Below are 22917 nucleotides of genomic sequence, written 5' to 3'. Positions count from 1 at the left end.
CCCACAATGCCCCTCCACTTCCGGTGACCTCGGGGGCCCCCGCGGTGACGCACTTCCGGCTCCTCCGCACGCGCCCCCGCCTCCCTTTCCCGCCCTCTGGTCCGCGCGGCTCGAGCTGGCGCGCATGCGCCCTCCGTTCCCTCCGCGATGGCTTCCCGTCAGCCACCTCGGTCCCCCTGAGGGCCTCCCTTCTTCAGGGGACCGTTTTGTCAGTTAATCAATCAGTCGTATTTATTGAGCGCTTACTGTGTGCAGAGCACTGGACTAAGCGCTTGGGAAGTCCAAGTTGGCAACATCTAGAGACAGTCATCATCATCAATCATATTTATTGAGTGCTTACTGTATGCAGAGCACTGTACTAAGCGCTTGGGGAGTCCAAGTTGGCAACATCTAGAGACAGTCCCTACCCAACAGTGGGCTCACAGTCTAAAAGGGGGAGACAGAGAACAAAACCAAACATACTAACAAAAGTAAAATCATCATCAATCGTATTTATTGAGCGCTTACTATGTGCAGAGCACTGTACTAAGCGCTTGGGAAGTACAAATTGGCAACATATAGAGACAGTCCCTACCCAACAGTGGGCTCACAGTCTAAAAGGGGGAAAATAAAATAAATAGAATAGATATGTACAGGTAAAATGAATCAATAAAGTCAATCAATCAATCATATTTATTGAGCGCTTACTGCGTGCAGAGCACTGGACTAAGCGCTTGGGAAGTACAATAATAATAATAATAGCATTTATTAAGCGCTTACTATGTGCAAAGCACTGTTCTAAGCACTGGGGTAGCTACAAGGTAATCAAGTTGCCCCATGTGGGGCTCACAGACTTAATCCCCATTTTACAGATGAGGTAGCAGGCACAGAGAAGTCAAGGGACTTGCCCAAAGTCACACAGCTGACAAGTGGCGGAGCCGGGATTTGAACCCATGACCTCGGACTCCAAAGCCCAGGTTCCAGACGGTCCCTACCCAACGGTGGGTTCAATAAATCAATCAGTTTTCAGAGAAGCAGCGTGGCTCAGTGGAAGGAGCCCCGGCTTTGGAGTCAGAGGTCATCCACTTAGCTGTGTGACTTGGGGCAAGTCACTTCACTTCTCTGGGCCTCAGTTCCCTCACCTGGAAAATGGGGATCAAGACTGTGAGCCCCCAGTGGGACAACCTGATCACCTTGTAACCTCCCCTGTGCTTAGAACAGTGCTTTGCACATGGTAAGCGCTTAATAAATGCCGTTATTATTATATTAGAGTGTTACAGCATGCACACGGAATCTAGATCTACAAAATCTGTAAAATGGGAATGAAGACTGTGAGCCCCCCGTGGGACAACCTGATCACTTTGTAACCTCCCCAGTGCTTAGAACAGTGCTTTGCACATAGTAAGCACTTAATAAATGCCATCATTATTACTATTAGACTGTGAGCCCACTGTTGGGTAGGGACCGTCTCTATATGTTGCCAACTTGTGCTTCCCAAGCGCTTAGTACAGTGCTCTGCACACAGTAAACGCTCAATAAATACGATTGAATGAATGAATGATTATCAGGTTGTCCCACGTGGGGCTCACAGTCTTAATCCCCATTTTATTCATTCAATCGTACTTATTGAGCGCTTACTGTGCGCAGAGCACTTTACTAAGCGCTTGATGAGGTAAGTGAGGCTCAGAGAAGTTAAGTGACTAGCCCAAGGTCACACAGCAGAGGTGGGGCACAGCTCCCAAGCCTGTGCTTTTCCACGGAGCTATAACTGGGCACGGCCTTGGCAAAGCCCTTCCTTTTGCTGGAGTAATAATAATACTTTCCTCTCCTCCCACCCCTCAAACCTTAGCTTGGCTCAGTGGAAAGAGCCTGGGCTTTGGAGTCAGAGGTCATGGGTTCAAATCCCGGCTCCGCCACTCGTCAGCTGTGTGACTTTGGGCAAGTCACTTAACTTCTCTGGGCCTCAGTTACCTCATCTGTAAAATGGGGATTAATTAAGACCGTGAGCCCCCCGTGGGACAACCTGATCACCTTGTAACCTCCCCAGCGCTTAGAACAGTGCTTTGCACGTAGGAAGCGCTTAATAAATGCCGTTATTATTATTATTATGACCCCATGCCCTGCTGGTGGCCCAGAAAACTCTCTTGCTGAGGGGGAGGCAGTGCCCTGGGTGTCTGAGCCAACGTTAGGAGGCCTGGAGAGCGGCCTTACCACATCTTTAGCCTTGGGGCCTCTCTCTCTCTCTCCCCCTTGGCCCTAAGGGGGGCTATCTCTCCACCGGCAGCCTTGTCCTGGAACTGAAGGAAGCCCACCACCTTCCTGCTCAGCCCTAAGGCCGCCCCCCAACCCTGCACCACTGGGTTCTTCCTCTAATGAAAGCTCTAGGGAAACAGTTGGCAGGACCAGTTCTGCCACCCAGGTCATATGAGGGGCCCATCCCTCCCCTGTAGACGGCAGGACCACCTACACGCAGCCAGCACCCCGGGGCCCCCACCGTGAGCCATGATGTAGGGTCAGGGAAAGGTGGGATAATGACAGTTCCCCCCCAAAGATAATAATAATAATAATAATAATGGCATTTATTAAGTGCTTACTATGTGCAAAGCACTGTTCTAAGCGCTGCGGGGGGTTACAAGGTGATCAGGTTGTACTCCCCATTTTACAGATTAGGTAACTGAGGTACAGAGAAGTTAAGCGACTTCCCCAAAGTCACACGGCTGACAATGGGCAGAGCCGGGATTTGAACCCACGCCCTCTGACTCCAAAACCCGTGCTCTTTCCACTGAGCCACGCTGCTCCTCCTGAGCCACGCTGCTCCTCACGAGCTGTCTTCCCACCCAGTGTCCCTGAACCAAGTGAAAATCTCCCCTCGAAGAGGACACCCCGAGGCAGAGGGAGAAGGAGGAAGGAGAGCGCGGGTATCTAAAATGCCCAGGTCATTCCAGGGCCGCCTCCCGCCTGTCCATCCGCCCTCTTACTGGAGCTGGAACAGGAACAGACAAGCCGGCCCCAGCCGCCCACCTCGCTCCAAAATCAGAGTCCAATCCCAGGTAGTGGAAATAATTTATTTCTGCGGGAGGAGTCAGGGTCTTGACTCCAGGCCCAATGTCACAGAACAAAACCACAAGACCAGATCTGATGTGTGGATAAATACGCTAGAAAATAAATAGAGTTTTTAACTCCGGCCCGACTCCGGCATGTTCCTCCGGGTTCGGTTAGAGGTGCCCCGGCAGTGCTCTTCTCCCACAGGTGCGGGCAGGAGACAGCCCTCTCCCCCACCCTGATCCCGGCCCCGGGACCAGATCTCAGAGGGGGAGATGGCAGACAAGGGCAGGGCTGAAGCCAGGACATGCTCACAGGCCCTGGAGCGGCTCCTGGTTCAGTCAGGAGAGCTCCGCTTCCTCCCTAAGGGATCAATCCCACCGGTCCCCCTCTGGCCCCGGTCCCCCTCTGGCCCCGCTCCACCCTGCTTTGCCAAGATGTATCCTGGGCCCACCAACCCCCGACCTCCCTAGTCTCCTATTGAATGGTCTCCAGGCCCCGTGGGCCAGACGAGCCCTCCCCTCCCCTAACATACGCACACTCTCTGCCCTGTAAGTGGAGGCAGGGATGATGAGGGGTGTGGAGGTGGGACCAAGGAGAATCTTTTACCCCGGCCCCTTCCTGGGACTGGTGATGACTTTCATGCCTCCTGGCGCAGGATGGGGGCCCTTCTAGGGTGGGGCAGAGGCAGAAATTCACCCTGAGGGGGGCAAGGGATGGGGGAGGGGGCACGACGACCATTGCTTTGTGGGGGCTGGGGAGGGCATCTCAGAGGTAAGGAGGCCCTCTCCGAAATGCCCCCAGGGGAGGGTCCCAAGCGGGCAGCAGCCTAACCCTTTGCCTCTCATCCGCCAAGGGCCTGCCATCCACAGACAGCCTTGCGGGCATTACCGAGAGGGGCGGGGGGAAAGTCTAGAGCTCAGGAGCTCTGCCTCGGGCCCCCGTGGCTTCACGTGTTTGTCACAGTTGAGGCCAGAAGCCGGGGTCTAAATGTAGGGGCCCGGGAGCCTGGGATCCTCCTGACGTGCCTCCGGGCTGTTTCTCTCCTCAAAAGAAACTGGCCCCGGCCCCGGGTGGGCCAGCACCCCCCGCTCCCGCCTGAGCCGCTGCTGCCACCCGGGCCCACAGCCGAAGACCGGACCCCGACCAGGGCAGGAGAGATCGGCCCGCCTCCGCCCACGGCCGGCCACATCCGGGATGGCCAGCCAAGCAGGGGTGGGGCCAGGCCCCCAAACCCTCTTTTCCTCGGCCTGAAGGGAGCGGGCTCCCAGGCTCGTTTGGGATGTGCGAGTCGGTCCTTCCTCACACCGCTTGCTCACACAGCTCTTCGATCTCCTCCTCGGAGCCTGGAAGGACAGAGGGATAGAAGGAGGAGTGGGATGGATGGAGAAAGGGAGGGGTGGAGGAAGGGAGAGATGGAGGGATGCATGGAGGGAGGCATATAAAGGAAGGGAGGGAGGAGACACTGAGGGAAAGCCTGGGCCGGGTGGCGCTTTCCCCTTAGCAGTTCCCTAGCCTTCAGGGGACCCACCTCAACCCCTCTCGCAGCCACCTCAGCCCAAGTGGAGGGGACGGACTCACTCCCGAGAGCAAGGAGGCAGCAGTGGTGCCGGGCGCTCTCCGCCTCGCCTGTGGCTCCCTCAACTTCCCCCCCACAGACCCCCTGCCCTCGGACACCAGCCGGCGGGGACCGGCGACTCACCGGGATGGAACTGGCACGTCGGGTAGAGAGGGTAGGGGTGTGCCCCATCAACCGCAGGGCCCAGGGACCATGTAGAAGGCCTGTGCTCCAGCAGGCAGGGCTTCAGGGGCTGGCAGAGGGCCAGGTGTGGCCCACCGGGCAGAGGCTTGGGGTAACCATGGTCCAGGATGCCCGGAGGCGGCGTGGTGTCCGGGCCCAGTGTCCCAGCAAGCAGCGAGTGGGTTTCCGGGGCCCAGTGGTAAGGTTGGCCACAGGGTGGGCAGGCCCGGCAGGCGGAGCCGGAGGTCAGGTCCTGGGGGCGGGGGGGTGGGCTGGGTTCCGGGGACCCCCGTCGCCTCCTCTGCTGGGGCCGGGGTGGGCGGGGGCAGTCCGTAAGGCCCGGAAAAGGCTCAGTGAGGGCCCGGGGCCGCGGAGGGCAAGGGTGCGGACCGGGGTGGGATGGGGGGCCGGAGGCGGCGGGCTGGTCCGCTCGGGGCTGGGCCCGAGGAGAACCGGGCTCCGGGCCGCCTTCCGGCCCCCGGCACCGGAGCCGCTTCCCATAGTGGCGGTGCCGGTGCCGGTGGTAGTGTACGTGTCCGGCCATGCGGCTCTTGGGCCCGGGCGCCGCGGAGTCCAGGGAGCGGGGCCGGTAGCCGGGGCCGGGAGGGGCCTCAGGGGGACCGGCGGCCTCTGGGCTGCAGTAGACCAGAGGGTCGTAGTCACTGCTCAGGGAGCTGCGGAAGGTGGAGCTGCTGCCGTGGAGGCCCTGCAGGCTGACGTCCGTGCAGTTGACCACTGAGTCGCTGGAGGAGCCGTGGCAGGGCCCCGAGCTGGAGTCGCTGGCCGGCCCATCGGCCAGGTAGCCGCTGCGTCCCGTGCGGTAGCTCTCCCCCGAGCTGCTGCCCGCCCCGCCGCCGCCGCCGCCGCCACCACCACCACCATCCGACCTGGCCTGGCGGGGCGGGAGGCCCGGGAGCGAGGGCCACGACCCTCGGGGCTGCGGGGAGCAGGGTCCCCAGCGTGGGACGGGGCGGGGGGCTGGGGCGGTCGGCTGTGGAGCGTCCCGGTGGTGCCCGGGCCTCAGGGCCCCAGTTGGTCTGGGTCTCCCGGCTCCTCGCCCGGGCTCCCGGGAAGGTAGGAAAGGGGCGGCCCGAGGGGGCTCAGTGAGCAGAGCCCGGGAGCGGCCCGGCGGATAGGGGGCCGGGAGGTGGTAGTGAGCGTGGCCCGGGTGCTGGCGGATGAGGTGAAGTCTCCGTCCCGGCTCCTGATGCACCCGCGGGGGCCCCGGCAGCGGGGAGAACGTGTCTCCTTCTGGAAGAGGAGCAGGAGGCTCCGAGGTCAGCTCCACCAGACCCCCGGACCCGAGGGCCACGCGTCCCCGACGCCCGGCACCCGCCTCTTCAACCTCATCCAGACCTGCATGCCCTCCCCTCCGCTTAACATATACCATCATTATTATTATTATTATCTATATGATCGAATGAATGAATAAATGAATCTATAACCATTGATCGCTGACGACCCCAAGGGCGGTGACTCTTCCCCCCACCCCTCACCAGGCAGCGCCAGGCCCGGCCCCGGCCCCTCAGGAGGGTCCCTCCCCCAACCCCCCGGCCCCGGCCCGGCACCTACCGACAATATTGAACATGCAGAGGGGGCAGGTCTGGTGTTGGTGCAGCCAAGGGTCCACGCAGGAGCGGTGGAACTCGTGGAGACAGGAAATGACCCGCAACTCCTGGAAGGGACAAGGGGTCTCGGGCAGGATCAGAGCGGTTCGGTGTGATGCAGTGGGATGGCTCGGTGGGACGGCGTGGTGGGATGGCGGGGTGGGATGGCTGGGTGGGACAGCAGGAAGGCAGGGGGAGACAGGACCACGGGATGGGATGGCGGCTGGGTGGGGAGGTGGGGCAGGATGGTGGAGCAGGATGGCAACGGTGGGACAGGAGATTGGGACGGTATGGCAGGGGGCAACGGCGAGGTGGCAGGGTGGGACGATGGGGCGGAGAGGTGGGGCAGGATGGGGGGTGCCACGGAATGACAGGATGAGACAGTGAGATGAAGGGGCGGGATGATAGGAGGGGTGGTGGGGGAGCGGAGTTGCTGCAGGGGCAGGAGGTGGAAGTCAGGGTTAGCGGGCTTTCCCGGCTCAGCCTCTGGCCACCACCAGCCCCAACCCATATCGCCAAGCCCGTATCACCAGGGTGGATCGGCAGTGCCCCAGACTGGAGGGAAACCCTGGCCAACCAAACCGGGGGGCCTCCCAGGAAGGGGCCGCTCCCTCCCCTCTCTTCCCCGGGATGAGCAGCCGGGCCCGAACCCCACCCCCACGTACCTCCACCCCGCGTTCCCTCCCCCCCGTCCTACCTGCCCTTCGGCAAACTCTTCCAGGCAGATGGCACAGTTGGGGGCAGAGCTACAGCTGCTCCCCGAGTCGGACCGATCTGGCCAAGGCCTCCGGCTGCCGGCCCGGTACCTGCGTGTGGCCAACTGACTCACGGCCCAGGCCGTCCGCCGCTGCAGTGGCTCCTGCTGCAGGTGGAAGGGGCCAGCTCAGGAGGGGAGAGAGGGCACCGCCCTCCCGGGTCTCCTCTCCAAGAGGCCGGTTCCTCCAACTCCATCCCCGGCCTGCCCATTCCCCACTCCCTGTGACGCGCCGAGCCTCGGCTGGGCCCCGCCGCGCTGGCCGGGGGTCTGGGGCGTGGACCCAAGACGGAAGCTCATCTGAGGCAGGATGATCTGAGCAGCCTTGAGGAGGCGAGGCCCCCGGTTCCCCTGCCCCCAGTCTTAGTCCGGGCCCAGCTCACCGGCTGGCGGTGGGAGCGGCAGCGGATGCGAAGGATGGAGGCCAGAACGATGACAAAGACGGTGCCCAGCACCGTGAGGAGGATCCACACGTCGTAGTCGGGCTGTCGGGAGACAAGACTCAGGCCCGGAGCGAAAAGGGATCCCAAGCCTGACCTGTTTGCAGCCGTCTTTCCCAGGTCTCCCAGCCGGGTCGGGGAAGGGGCCGCCCCTGAGTTCCCAGGAGACCTCTCTCTTTCTCTCTCGCTCGCTCGCTCTCTCTCGCCCAAGACAGAGAGGGCCTTGAGGAGGCCGTGGGGCCTGGTTCTCCTCGCCGTCACTGAGGATGAGGGAAAGGGACCGGCAGGAGTGGGAAGGTGGTGGGGGGCGGGTTACCTAGGCAGGAGCCCGGGGATGGGGCGGGGGGTTCTCCTGGATCCAGCAGTGACTGCTTAGTCTTTTCCTCCGGCTGGGCTGGAGGGGGACCCCAGGCATCGGGGGTCAGGGGTCAGGAGGAGGGGTTCCCAAGGACCAGACACCGCTACCCCGCGGGCGGCATCACCCCCTCACCCAGGTGGACAGCTCCTTCAGCTCGATCCTGACGAGAGCCTTTCGGTTCTTGTACACGAACTCCATGAGCTTCTCCGCGTCCCTGTCCCAGATGAGCACCACGGGCCACCGCAGGCCCAACGGCTGCTGCAGCTGCAGGTGGCGGAACCCGGTGAGGAGCCTCATCTTCCCGGCCCCCCGCTCCAGCCTCCTGGGCTCTCTTTCTGACCTCAATCCATCCCTCGTCTCTCCAGGAGTCCTCGACCCCCGTTCCCCGGCCTGCCCCAGCCCACCCCGCCATGCCCCTCCCGGCCCGAGGGCCTCGCTCATCCCCTCGGTACCTGCTGTGCGGCGGCTCGGTCCTCCGTGATGTCAAACAGAACAGCGCTCGCTCCCCTCTCCCCCGCCATGCGGGCCTGTGAGACACAGCCAGGGCCAGACCAGGTGCATTAGCCAGGGCTGGAATGGCTCCTCTTAATAATAATAATAATAATAATAATGGCATTTATTAAGCACTTATGTGCAAAGCACTGTTCTAAGCACAGGGGAGGTTACAAGGTGGTCAGGTTGTCCCACGGGGGGCTCACAGTCTTCATCCCCATTTTCCAGATGAGGTAACTAAGGCCCAGAGAAGTGAAGTGACTTGTCCAAAGTCACACAGCTGACTAATGGCGGAGCAGGGATTTGAACCCACGACCTCTGACTCCAGAGCCCGGGCTCTTTCCACTAAGCCACGCTGCTTCTCTCTTCCGACCGCTCTGCCTCCCTCCCACGGCCCCCCGGCCTCGGGCCTCGCCACGTTTGTCCGGAGCCCCTTCCACGGGCAGGAGTTGGCAGCGCGGACCCGGTCCCCACTCCCTGGCTCTCTGGGCCCACGGGCCCGGAAGCGGGTGCAGAGGGAAGGGCAGAGAGGAATTCCACCCTCCAGCCATCAATCCCTTGGGCCCTCACAATTTGGCCCCGGGAGCCACACTCAATCCTGGTCCCAGAAGCACAAGGGCCCCTTGAGCCCAGGCCCCGGCTACCAAGAACCACCCACAGAGACTCAGGCTGGATAGAGCTGGGCTTCCCCTGAGCTCACAGCCCTCCACTCTCCCTCTGGACATCATCCTGCCCACCCTAAACATAACCCGGCCCTCGTTCTAGGGGAGGTGGGGTGGGAACTCCCTCCGGGCTAGGTGGAAGCAGATGTACTTTAGACTGTAGGCTCGTTGTGGGCAGGGAATGTGTCCGGTATAATGTTATACTGTACTCACCCAAGAGCTTAATACAGTGCTCTGCACAGAGTAAGCGCTCAATAAATATGATTGATTGATTAATAATTGCACTACGTGCTCCTCCGGATCCACCCCAGTCTACCCCGCTCATGCAGGGTCTCACACACACAGGCACACACCCCCACACCCCCACACACACAAGGGCCCACCTGCCTCAAGTCTCTAAGCACAGGAGGAAGGGGGCCACTGTTTTCTGCATCTCAGGAGTCCTCACGCCCCTCTCCCCCACTGCCCATGGGAGAGGAGAGCCTCCTCACTCTGCCTCAGTGTGCTCCTGACCCTGGGAGCAAGGGGGGGGGGGGGGGGCGGCTCTGGTGGCAGGGGGCCCAGAATAAAGCCTAGGCCTGGCCCAGTTTCCGATCACAGCCCCAGGGAGAAGACTCAGGGCCATTGCCTGGAAAGACTCCTAGGCCTGGTCAGGTCTCTGACCCCCACTGTTCCCCCTCTGCTCCTGGGAGAGAGCCCCTCTTCCGGGTATGCCCCTGTGGGCACTGGAGCAGGACCTAGGTCCAAGGGAGCCCAAAAAAGAACCCAGATTGCAGCCCTCCAGCCCAGTCAGTGCTGTGGATAACCCGGGATGATTCTCCCCACCCGAGGGCACCAAGGCTGCGAGGAGAGGGGTGGGGCTGCTCCTTCCCTAACCTACCCCAGGGTTCATCATCCAGTCCACCTTAAGGTCGCCCCAACCACCTGGGGTCATCACCCCCTCCCTCCCCACCCTCCTCCCTCCCCCACCCCACCAGCCGCATGGCTGTCTAGTCCGGGAGTCCTGCCAGCCGCAGGCCAGAGCCAGGCCACCCCCAGCTCGTTCCCTGGCTGCGGTTCAAAAGGGTTTAAGGTAGTCAGTCTCCTGTGCCACCCCACCGCCTGTGGCCTGAGAGCAGCTCGGGGGTGCTGCCCCAGGACGGGCATGGTACAGAACACGGGTGAGCCTGGCAGCGCTCCAGGAGGTAGAGAAGTGTAGGGGCAAAGTGCATGTGCACAAACATATTCACGCACGCGTGTGCAGACACACTCACATGAGAAGCAAGGGGAAGCTAGTTTCCCCCATAGGCAAACAGACAGAGAGACATCTCAACCAGGTGGACTCCCAGGGAGGCCCAGGCTGGAGAGGCTCAGAGGAGCAGCCTGCTGACCACCAGCGGGGCTAGCAGTGCCCAGAGGCGTGAGCAGCAGCCCCGGCCAGGCTGAAGCTCCCTGGCTCAGACTAATTTCCTCCTGCCTTTTTGGCTCAGGGCCCCCACAACCTCCAGCCAACCTGCCCCCTGTTCTGCTGTCCGAAGCCCGTCCTGGGGCCTAGCAGGGGTGGCCCAAGGGTCCCCGAGTCCCAAAGCCCGCCCCGTCCCTGGGCTCCCCTGGTCTGCGGGCACGGGGTGTCCCGGGCAGGTGGCTGGGAAAGAGTTAACGGGGGCGCAGCAGCAGCCGGTGGTGGCAGGAAGGGGAGCAGGAAGGGGAGCGGAGCCGAGCGGAGTGTGGGGCTGGGGCTTACTCACACACTCAGCTCTTTGATCTCTGCGTCCTGGCCCCGGGGAGCCTGTCCGGGCAGGTCTCTTGCCAGGCTGGCTCCACCAGGCTTCCCTCCACCTGGCCCCTCGCAGCCCTCCCGCCCGCCCGCCTCGGGCAGGGGAGAGCCAGAGATTGGGGGACGGGGCTGGAGACGGGGACAGGGACAGGGAGGAGCACACCGGCAGTCCCCCTTGGGCAAGAGGATTTCACCACGCTCCCAAGTTGGGGGCCAGGCCTGGCTGGGCCCCAGAACGCCTGCGATCTACCTGCTCCTCAACTCCTCAGGCCAGGGGGCAACCATTAGCCGGCCCTTCCGGCCCCCTCGTCCACTCATCGGGCCTGGGACGGAGACTCCTTGGCCTCCCTCCCAGCCACTCCAGCAGCCCATCCGCCTGAGACCGGAGGATTGGGCTGGGATCCAGCGGCCTGTCAGGACCCCGGGCTGGGGTTTGGGTCGGGGGGCCAGGCAGAAAGGCCCCAGGGAGCCCTGGAAGCTGGCCCGGGGCTCTCCGTGGCATGAAGGACGCCAGGTGGTAGGGCGCCGGGCGCCCACATCCTGGGTGCCCAATGCCCGGGTTTTGCCCCTACTCTCGGCCCTGGGAATCTGCCCCGGCCTCCCACGTGAGGGGCTCCTTGGGCCCTGACACTGGCCACTGTGGGCAGAGGGCCAGGGCCAGGAACAGGGGGCAAAGTCTATCCTGCTCTCTCCACACCCCTCTCTTTGAAGAGCGGGGAAAGGACAGAAGAGAGCAATTACTGCAACGTTCAAAATGCCCCAACCCATTACAGCCCATAATTACCAAGTAGTAAAAAAATGATCAAAGAGAGCCCCCGAGAGCTTGCCAACAGGCCTACACAAACAGGCCTTTCAGGTAGTGGATTCTCCTAGCTGGGGTTCTAGGAAAACAGCCATCGTGAAGCAGTAGGGGCCCAAAGGGTGCCAAGCACAGGGCCTGCCTTTGGGCCCCTCGGCCTTCCAAACGGTCAGATGCCCTCCCGGGCACAGGAGCAGGAGGACCCCCCTGAAAAGCCAATGCTGGGGCGGTTCTCATCAGGCTGGCTCCGAAATGGAGGAGCAGCCTGGTGTGGGCAGGTTACCTGAGCTCCCAGGGGCCCTGGACACCAGAGCACAGGTTCCAATCCTGCCTCACCTCCCTGGAGGCACAAAGCCATCTTCTCCCTCACTGAAGCCAGAGGGACGCCCTGCCCCGGTCCCTCAACTCTGGGAGACCACCCTGCCCTTCCCCTCCAATTCTGGGTGCCCCTCCCAGCCTAAGGCCAGGGAGTTGCCCTCTCTACTGCCCGCCCCCCAACCCCGGGGCTGGCCTGGTGTTCCCAGGGTCACTGAGGGGACGGTGTGTCTTGCTGTTCCAAGTGGCCCTGCCAGAGGCCAGGGAAGGAGGGGGCGGGGCTCCAGAGCACCTGCCACTCAAAGAGTCCAGAGCCTGAAAGAAACCAGGCAGCAGGCAAGTTTGAATGTCCGACCTGAACAATCTGCTCCGGCCTCTGAACCGCTGCCCACTTCCTGCTGGGGCCAGGCTCCCGACCCAGTCTCTGCCCAACTGCTGCTGGTGAGGAGCCTGGGCCCCTGGGCCTGTCCCTCCCTGAGGACTACCTGCCCCCTGCCTCACCAATGTGGGCCCCTGGCCCCAGGGGCCTGAGAGGGATGGTGAGCCCCGTCTGTGGTCGGTGGCTAGCTCTGAGGCTCAGGAAACCCCGGCAAAGCGTCTCGCAGCCGTGCCCCCGGCCTCCTCCCTACCTGGCAGTGGGGGGAGGCTCAGTGGAGCCCCGGAGGCCCGCCCACCCCTCACCCCATCAGCAGCCTCCAGTGCCCAGCCCCAGAGGGGAAGCGGGACAGAGGCTCCCTGGCCAGCTTGGCTCACAAGCGGGTTGCCATTCAGTCTGACTCAGAGGAAAACATTCCAGCCCCCAGGCTTCCAAACCGCAGCCGCAGCCGGGAAAGCTGACCTTGGAAGGGCAGCGAGGGGGGAGCCATGAGGTCGCAGTCCGAGAGGGAAGTCTGTCCCTCAAGAGGTCCTGCCGGCTGACTGAGCCATCCAGAAGCCTCCGCTCCCACCCGTCTTCTCTGGCCCTGTGTCCCTGCTGGCTCTTGAGACCTCTGGGACGCTCAGCCGGGATTGGGTCTGCCCTCCACATGCCCCCCGCTCCCACCCAACACTCAGAGACCCAGAAAGGCCAAGGGGGAAGCAGACCCCTTTCATGGGGGGGCCCACCCCTCCACCTGCCCGGGCATCCCACGGGTCAGGGAGCGGCGTGGACCCCTAGTCCCAGACCTCCGGGGGTCCCCGAGGCCCCCACCCTCTGAAGGCCACGCACCTTGCTGGCCAATGACAGGCAGGGACGGGGGGCACGGCGGGGGCTCTCCAGCTTCACGATGCTGACGAATCCCGGTTCCAGGTGGTCGTCGTCGCTGGCATTGCACAGGTACAGCGGGTGGGACTGTGGGCAGGCAGACGGGCAGACAGTCAGAAAGAGGTCCAGGGAGGCCCGCGGGACAGAATCCCTGACTCGGCCATGTGGGTACCAGACCCTTGGGTGCCCACAGAGACCCGTGTCCACTTCCCAGAGCCCTGCTGCCTCGAACCTGACGATAAGGAGGAGGAAAGGAATTCCCCACATATGCAGGATGGAGAAAGAAGGGGGGCAGGTCTGGAGGGTGGCTGGAGATGAGTGAGAGAAGATGGGTAAAGAGGATGCCAGCCAAAGCATTAATTGCAAAGCAAATCCTCAACATCTGGAGAATTCTGGGCTGGAGGCTGGAGGCTGGTCCAGTGGAGCAGCAACCGAGAAGGCTCAGTGGAGGCCAAACACACATTTGGAGGGGTTCCTCTTCCTGCTCTCCCTCTGGCCTCCAGAGACCACTGGGCAGCACTGAGGAAGCCCTGACCTCTCGGCATTTTTTCCATGCTTCCTCAACCTCTACCTCTCTGACCTGTCTGCCCCCGGGCCCCCAATTTCTGCCTCTGATCCATCTGATCTCTGCCTCCCTGACTTCTGATTCTCTGACCTCTGCCTCCATGACTTCTGGTTCTCTGACCTCCGCCTCGCCTCCCGGCTGTATCGCTTCCAGTGCCAAAGGGAAGCAGCCTCTGCAGGAAGCGGGGGCCCTGATTCCAGGAGGAGCACTGTCTCCTCGGTGGCTAAGTGGAAAAGTGGGGAGGGTACCGGCTCCCCGAGGCCCAAGGATGCCAACTGGAGCTCTGAGTGTGGCGAGGCAGTAGCCCTGTGGGGAGGCAGGGAGGCTGGGGAAGCCTCTCGCCACTCGACGCTGCTGCTGCTGATGGGGAGAGAGCCTCCGCCTGGGAGAGGAAAAGGGGATCGGAGACCGCCGGGGACTGAAATCCCGCTCCCCGGATACAGAGAGGGAGGAAATCAGGGATGGAGATTGAGATGGTTGGGAAGGAGGCTGGGGCTGGTCTGAGTCAGGCGGGAGGCGCTCGCTCGGTGAGTTCTTTTGGTGAACTCCGTCCGTGAGCTCAGTTGGTTCATACGCAAGGCCTTGGGAAGGTGGAAAGCTCACTGTGGGCAGGGACTGTGCCTGTTAAATTGTTATATTGCACTCTCCTGAGCATTTAGTACAGTGCTCTGTACACTGTCAGCACTCGCTTGGTGAGTTCTTTTGGTGAACTTCGTCCATGAGCTCGGTCGGTTCATACGCACGGCCTTGGGAAGGTGGAAAGCTCACTGTGGGCAGGAACTGTGTCTGTTAAATTGTTATATTGCACTCTCCTGAGCATTTAGTACAGTGCTCTGTACACTGTCAGCACTTAATAAATATCTCTGGTTGATTGACAAGGGCCTCAAGGAGGCTTTCCCCAATTAAGCCCTCTTTTGCCTGGCTCACTCTCCCTTCCGGGTCGTCTATGCACTCGAATCTGTTGACCTTTGGGCATCTGATATTCACCCCACCCTCAACTCCACAGCTCTTTTGTGGCATCTTTAAATTACGTATGACAGATTATCCATTTATATTAATGTCTGTCTCCCCCTCTAAGCTTTAAACTCATTATGGGCAGGGACATGTCTGCTAATTCAGTGCACTGTACTCCCCCAAGCGCTTAGTACAGTGCTCTGTACATAACAAATGCTCAATAAATACAGTTGCTTGATTGACTGAAGGAAAGACCCTGGGAGGAGGGCCTTGAATTAGACAGGAGGAAGTGGGAGTTCTAAACTGGGCTCACTCAATCAGTTGAATTTATTGAGCGCTTACTGCGTAAGTGCACTGTACTAAGCGCTTGGGAGAGTAAAGTATAAGAGAGTAGGTAGGCACATTCCCTGCCCACGACAGTTCAGGGTAACTAAGTCTGGGCCGCTCAGGAGGCTGATGGAGCACCTGACACCTAGAGCGAAGGACCGGCCCTCCCCGCTGGAATCTCCCCAGAAGGAACCCAGGTTTGTTCATTTTATGGTATTTGTTAAGTGCTTACTATGTGTCAAGCACTGTTCTAAGCGCTGGGGTAAATAATAATAATAATCATAACTATGGTATTCATTAAGCGCTTACTACGCGCCGAGCACTGTTCTAAGCACTGACGTAGATACAAGATAATGAGGTTGTCCCACCTGGGGCTCACGGTCTTAATCCTCATTTTACAGATGAGGTAACTGAGGCCCAGAGAAGTCAAGTGACTTGCCCAAAGTCACACAGCCGATCAGTGGCGGAGCCGGGATTGGAACCCACCACCTCTAACTCTCAAGCCCCTGCTCTTTCCACTAAGCCATGGCACAGTCCCTGTACCACTTGAGGCTCACAGTCTAAGTAGGAGGGAGTGGGATTTAATTACCTTTGTACAGTTGATGAAACTGACCCTCCTGTCCCACATGGGGCTCACAGTCTTCATCCCCATTTTACAGATGAGGGAACTGAGGCCCAGGAAAGTTAAGTGATTTGCCCAAGGTTGTGCAAGGCTGCCAAAGGTTGAGAAGCAGCATGGCTCAGTGGAAAGAGCCCGGGCTTTGGAGTCAGAAGTCATGGGTTCAAATCCCAGCTCCACCAATTGTCAGCTGTGTGACTTTGGGCGAGTCCCTTGACTTCTCTGGGCCTCAGTTACCTCATCTGTAAAATGGGGATGAAGACTGTGAGCCCCCCGTGGGACAACCCGATCACCTTGTAACCTCCCCAGAGCTTAGAACAGTGCTTTGCACATAGTAAGTGCTTAATAAATGCCATTATTATTACTATTATTAAGAGAAAAATCTCTGCTCAGCCAACATTATCCTGGGGCTGAAGTGGGCTCCAGGAGCATCACTGGGGACAGAAGGGGAGGTGGCGGCATGGCAGGAAATAAAAATGCCCGATGAGAAGCAGGGCAGTTAAGCTGGAGACGGGAGGCCAATTAAGCCGAGCGATCACTTGGCGTAAAGGACAGAGGTTGGGTTGCCCAGAAGCAGCATGGCTCAGTGGAAAGAGCACGGGCTTTGGAGTCAGAGGTCATGGGTTCAAATCCCGGCTCCGCCACTTGTCAGCTGTGTGACTTTGGGCAAGTCGCTTAACTTCTCTGGGCCTCAGTTCCCTCATCTGTAAACTGGGGATGAAGACTGTGAGCCCCCCGTGGGACAACCTGATCACCTTGTAACCTCCCCAGCGCTTAGAACAGTGCTTTGCACATAGTAAGCGCTTAACAAATACCATCATTGTTATTATTATTAACTGAGCCGGGGTGGGGGCGGGTGTGCCTGAGTTCATGGAGCTTGTGGGGTGGTTGGCGGGGAACAGAGCTTTCAGAAGCAGTGTAGTCTACTGTATAGAGCATGAGTCTGGGAGACAGAAGGCCCTGGGTTCTAATCCTGGCTCCTCCACTTGTCTGCTGTCTGACCTTGGGTAAGTCGCTTCACTTCTCTGGGCCCCAGTTACCTCATCTGGAAAATGGGGATTGAGACAGTGAGCCCCATGTGGGACAGGGACTGTGTCGACTCCAATTAGCTTGTATTTATCCCATTCATTCATTCATTCAATCGTATTTATTGAGCGCTTACTGTGTGCAGAGCAATGTACTAAGCGCTTGGGAAGTACAAGTTGGTAACATATAGAGACGGTCCCTACCCAACAACGGGCTCACAGTCTAGAAGGGGGAGACACAACAAAACAAAACATGTGAATGGGTGTCAAGTCGTCACCACAGCGCTTAGTACAGAGAAGCAGCATGGCTCAGTGGAAAGAGCCCAGGCTTTGGAGTCAGAGGTCATGGGTTCAAATCCCGGCTCCGCCACTTGTCAGCTGTGTGACTTTGGGCAAGTCACTTCACTTCTCTGGGCCTCAGTTCCCTCATCTGTAAAATGGGGATTAAGACTGTGAGCCCCACGTGGGACAACCTGATCACCTTGTATCCCCCCAGCGCTCAGAACAGTGCTTTGCACATAGTAAGTGCTTAATAAATGCCATCGTTATTATTATTATTATCCCCCTGGCCTGGAATGCCCTCCCTCTGCCAATCCGCCAAGCTAGCTCTCTTCCTCCCTTCAAGGCCCTACTGAGAGCTCACCTCCTCCAGGAGGCCTTCCCACACTGAGCCCCTTCCTTCCTCTCCCCCTCGTCCCCTCCCCACCCCCCCATCTTACCTCCTTCTCTTCCCCACAGCACCTGTATATATGTTTGTACATCTTTATTACTCTATTCATTTATTTATTGGCTCCGTGGAAAGAGCCCGGGCTTTGGAGTCAGAGGTCGTGGGTTCAAATCCCGACACCGCCACTGGTCAGCTGTGCGACTTTGGGCAAGTCGCTTCACTTCTCTGGGCCTCAGTTCCCTCCTCTGTAAAATGGGGATGAAGACTGTGAGCCCCACGTGGGACAACCTTGTCTCTACCCAGCGCTTAGAACAGTGCTTGGCACATAGTAAGCGCTTAATAAATGCCATTATTATTATTATTATTATTTATTTTATTTTGTTAGTATGTTTGGTTTTGTTCTCTGTCTCCCCCTTTTAGACCGTGAGCCCGCTGTTGGGTAGGGACTGTCTCTAGATGTTGCCAACCTGTACTTCCCAAGCGCTTAGTCCAGTGCTCTGCACACAGTAAGCGCTCAATAACTACGATTGATTGATTGATTGATTGATCCCCTTCCTTCCTCTCCCCCTCGTCCCCCTCTCCATCCCCCCCATCTTACCTCCTTCCCTTCCCCACAGCACCTGTATATATGTATATATGTTTGTACATATTTATTACTCTATTTATTTATTTATTTATTTATTTATACATATCTATTCTATTTATTTTATTTTGTTAGTATGTTTGGTTTTGTTCTCTATCTCCCCCTTTTAGACCATGAGCCCGCTGTTGGGTAGGGACTGTCTCTAGATGTTGCCAACTTGGACTTCCCAAGCGCTTAGTCCAGTGCTCTGCACACAGTAAGCGCTCAATAACTACGATTGATTGATTGATTGATTGGAGCATAATAAGCGCTTAACAAATAACACGATTATTAGTAGTAGTACAACCGCCAGCGTCCCTGCGAGGTGGGATGGGGGGAGAGTAGGGTCTGCTCCCCTTTAATCTCATCGGCTAGCCTAACCACAGCCACAACAGAGCACCCCGACCCAGACACAGGGCTGAGCGATAGACGGTAGCTGTAATCGGGGATGGAAAGCCAAGCAGTCATCATCATCGTCAATCATCATCAATCGTATTTATTGAGCGCTTACTATGTGCAGAGCACTGTACTAAGCGCTTGGAAAGTACAAATTGGCAACATATAGAGACAGTCCCTACCCAACAGTGGGCTCACAGTCTGAAAGGGGGAGACAGAGAACAAAACCAAACATACTAACAAAATAAAATAAATAGAATAGATATGTAATAATAATAACGATGGCATTTATTAAGCACCCACTATGTGCAAAGCACCATTCCAAGCCCTGGGGAGGTTACAAGGTGATCAGGTGGTCCCATGGTGGGGTCAGTCTTAATCCCCATTTTCCAGACGAGGCAACTGAGGCCCAGAGAAGCGAAGTGACTTGCCCAAAGTCACACAGCTGACAAGTGGCGGAGCCGGGATTTAAACCCATGACCCCTGACTCCAAAACCGGGGCTCTTTCCAGTCAGAGAGCGGTCAGCTCTCTCCGCTCTGCTGCCCCTCTCTGAGGGCATTTTTAGACTGTGAGCCCACTGTTGGGTAGGGACTGTTTCTATATGTTGCCAATTTGTACTTCCCAAGCACTTAGTACAGTGCTCTGCACATAGTAAGCGCTCAATAAATACGATTGATGATGATGATGATGATTTTGAGACCCAAAGCCTCCTCCTCCCAGCCCCGGGGCTGCTCCAAAATCCCTTTCTTTTTCTCCTTCCTCCCCCAAAGCCCAAGGCAGGATGGCTCCACCTCTCCGCCCTCTACATCCAGGCTGGCGTGGTGGCCCTCAGCTGGGTCATCTACAGCGTGGCTCAGTGTAAAAGAGCCCGGGCTTTGGAGTCCGAGGTCATGGGTTCAAATTCCGACTCCACCAATTGTCAGCTGGGTGACTTTGGGCAAGTCACTTCACTTCTCTGGGCCTCAGTGACCTCATCTGGAAAATGGGGATTAAGACTGTGAGCCCCATGTGGGACAACCTTGTAACCTCCCCAGTGCTCAGAACAGTGCTTTGCACATCATCATCATCATCATCAATTGTATTTATTGAGCGCTTACTATGTGCAGAGCACTGTACTAAGCGCTTGGGAAGTACAAATTGGCAACATATAGAGACAGTCCCTACCCAACAGTGGGCTCATAGTAAGCGCTTAATAAATGCCAGTATTATTATTATTATTATCTACGATCTCGCTTCAGATTGGAAACAGCTCTACTGCTCCACTTTTTTTAAATGGCATTTTTTAGGTGCACTGTACTAAGCGCTGGGGTAGATATAAGCTAATCAGGTTGGACACAGTCCCTGTCCCACATGGCGTTCACAGTCATTCAATGAGTCATATTTACTGAGTGCTTACTGTGTGTAAAGCACTGTTCTAAGCGCTTGGGAGAGTACACTGTAACAACCGACACAGTTTTAATCCCCATTTTACAGATGAGGTAAGTGAGGCCCTGAGAAGTGAAGTGACTTGCCCAAGGTCACCCAGCAGGTGACCGGGATCAGAACCCAGGTCCTTCTTACTCCCAGGCCCGGGCTCTACCCACTCAGCCACATTTCTGCTCTGCACACAGTAAGTGCTCAATAAATACAATTGAATGAATGAATTTATTTTATTTGTACATATTTATTCTATTTCATTTTGTTAATATGTTTTGTTCACTGTCTCCCCCTCCTAGACTGTGAGCCTGTTGTTGGGTAGGGACCGTCTCTATATGTTGCCTACTTGTACTTCCCAAGCGCTTAGTCCAGTGCTCTGCACACAGTAAGTGCTCAATAAATACAATTGAATGAATGAATTTATTTTATTTGTACATATTTATTCTATTTCATTTTGTTAATATGTTTTGTTCACTGTCTCCCCCTCCTAGACTGTGAGCCCGCTGTTGGGTAGGGACCATCTCTCTATGTTGCCAACTTGTACTTCCCAAGCACTTAGTCCAGTGCTCTGCACACAGTAAGTGCTCAATAAATACAATTGAATGAATGAATTTATTTTATTTGTACATATTTATTCTATTTTATTTTGTTACTATGTTTTGTTCACTGTCTCCCCCTCCTAGACTGTGAGCCTGCTGTTGGGTAGGGACCGTCTCTCTATGTTGCCAACTTGGACTTCCCAAGCGCTTAGTCCAGTGTTCTGCACACAGTAAGCGCTCAATAAATACAACTGAATGAATTAATTAATTTCACCCTCCATTTGGGGTGACCGCCCTCTCTCTTGACCCCTGACCCCCTCAGTCCCTGCCTTCAAGGCTCTTACAGTCGGAGAAAACCCGCTGGTAAGCTCGTTCTGGGCAGGGAACGTGTCTGCCAGCTCTGCTGTAATTGTACTCTCCCAAGCACTCAGAACAGTGCTCTGCACACCGTAAGTGCTCAATAAATGCCACCGACGATAACAGTAATAATAACTGTGGTATTTGTTAAGCGCTTACTGTGTGCCAGGCACTGTATTAAGTGCTGGGGTGGGTACAAGCAAATCAGGTTGGACACAGTCCAACTTCGATGATGACGACAAACCCGTGGCTAATCCTGTTGGGCTGTACTCTCCCAAGTGCCCAGAACAGTGCTCTGCACATAGTAAGTGCTCAATAAATACCACTGATTGATTGATCGATTATTGGAGCTGCCACTCCTGGTTCCTGGCTCCTCCCTGAGCTTCCCGTCAGCCACCATCTCCCGGCCACCACCTCCAACGGTCTCCTTCCCTCGGCCCGCCCTCACCTTGGCTCCTTCATCTGGAGAAAGACCACCCCCCTACTCTGTCCCAGTGCAGAAGCCCCCTTTTTCCATGCTCCCTAAATGTGCAGCCCCCTGAGCGGGAAGGGGGCCCAATTATCTTGATTCTGCCTCAGTCTCCAGGCCAAAGGAACTTCCCAGGTAGGAGGACCTAGTCTGTAAATTCCTTGTGAGCAGGTCGACCAGCTCCTTCATATTGAACCCTCCCAAGTGCTTATTAATACAGTGCTCTGCAGACAGTAGTGTCAATAAATACAATTGATTAATTGATTGACTGACCTGAGCACTTTTGGGGGCAGGGCCTGAGACCAGCAACTCCCCAGGTTGACCAACGGGCCCTCTTGTTGGCAGCCCGTTCCTCTAGACTGTAAATACGCTATTAGCCGGGAATGTGTCCACCAACTCTGAATTATACCCTTCCAAGCGCTTAGTACAGGGCTCGGTAAGCGCTCAATAAATACCACTGACGTTGATGTGGGACAGGGACTGTGTCCAACCTGATTTATCTCGTACCTACCCCAGCGCTTAGTACGGTGCCTGGCACATAGAAAGCACTTCACAAATACCATGAAAAAGGAAAAGAGGGTGCAGTTGGAGGTCTTCCGGCCTTAGACCTTTCAGGAAAAGCCGGGCCCAGCTTTCCGTATCCACAGTGCGGTTGCTCAGAGAAGGCCCAGCTCCCGATCAGGTGGCCCTCCGAGCCAGGACTGGAGTTGGTCCTAGAAAATTCTGATAATGACAACTCTGGTATTCGTTAAGCACTCTGTATATGCCATGTACTGTGCTGAGCACTGGGATCGATATACTACAATCAGCTCAGACACAGTCTCTGTCCCACACGAGCCCCATGTGAGCAGGGACTGTGTTCCGATTATCTTGGATCAATCAATCAATCATTCATTCATTCATTCAATCTCTTGAGCGCTTACTGTGTGCAGAGCACTGTACTAAGCGCTTGATATTTAGGCCTCTCTGTCCGGAGACGAACTCAGGACTCAGCTAATCCCCGGGGCCATGGGGCCGCCACAGCCTGGCTCTGATCGCCAGAGAAGAGCCCGTCTTCCTCCTCGGGGTTGAAATCCCAGGCTGGTTGTCCCCCACAGCCACTCCTCAATCAATCAATCAATCAATCGTATTTATTGAGCGCTTACTGTGTGCAGAGCACTGTACTAAGCGCTTGGGAAGTACAAGTTGGCAACATATAGAGACAGTCCCTACCCAACAGTGGGCTCACAGTCTAAAACACTCCTCCCCTCATGACTCTTCCCCCTTACCCCGGCCAGGGCACTGCCCTTGGAAGGGTTAGCTGAGGGCGGGCTCTCGGGCGCAAAGTTCACCTCACTAAAATTTGGCATTTAATTGGGCTTCCGCTCTTAACGAGCTGTATCTGGCCGGGTCTGGCACCGCATGGTGGGAAGACACCTTGCTCCTTTATGGCTCCGCTCTTCCATTCCCGTCACTCCCATGAGGCTGGCGCCCGCCATCAAGCACTCCTCATAGCACAGTGGGGCTATTATGTACGGCACTTATGTCCGTAGCTGTAATTCACTTATTTAGACTAATGCCTGTCTCCCCCTCTAAGCTGTAAGCTTGTTGTGGGTAGGGAATATGTCTATCATCAATCGTATTTATTGAGCGCTTACTATGTGCAGAGCACTGTACTAAGCGCTTGGGAAGTACAAATTGGCAACATATAGAGACAGTCCCTACCCAACAGTGGGCTTACAGTCTAAAAGGGGGAGACAGAGAACAAAACCAAACATACTAACAAAATAAAA

At 57.1% G+C, this 22917-nt stretch overlaps 1 protein-coding gene across 3 annotated transcripts in view; it reads right to left on the bottom strand.

Annotated features, from left to right (window-relative positions):
* Positions 1-3430: 3430 nt before the first annotated feature.
* Positions 3431-22917, bottom strand: part of RNF43 (ring finger protein 43) — a 92389-nt gene continuing 72902 nt past the window's right edge. For all 3 annotated transcript variants that reach the window (XM_038759824.1, XM_038759825.1, XM_038759823.1), the window contains 8 exons: positions 13153-13275; positions 8374-8448; positions 8054-8185; positions 7507-7608; positions 7067-7231; positions 6335-6437; positions 4724-6013; positions 3431-4367 (listed from right to left, as the gene is read on the bottom strand). In XM_038759824.1, the coding sequence (XP_038615752.1) occupies positions 4324-4367; positions 4724-6013; positions 6335-6437; positions 7067-7231; positions 7507-7608; positions 8054-8185; positions 8374-8448; positions 13153-13275 (2034 nt within the window). In that variant the 3' untranslated portion in view covers positions 3431-4323. The remainder of the gene's footprint in view (positions 4368-4723; positions 6014-6334; positions 6438-7066; positions 7232-7506; positions 7609-8053; positions 8186-8373; positions 8449-13152; positions 13276-22917) is intronic.

This window comes from Tachyglossus aculeatus, chromosome 17 (assembly GCF_015852505.1).
Source record: "Tachyglossus aculeatus isolate mTacAcu1 chromosome 17, mTacAcu1.pri, whole genome shotgun sequence".
In the NCBI taxonomy this organism is placed as follows: domain Eukaryota; kingdom Metazoa; phylum Chordata; class Mammalia; order Monotremata; family Tachyglossidae; genus Tachyglossus; species Tachyglossus aculeatus.
This window is presented reverse-complemented; position numbering and strand designations above follow the sequence as displayed.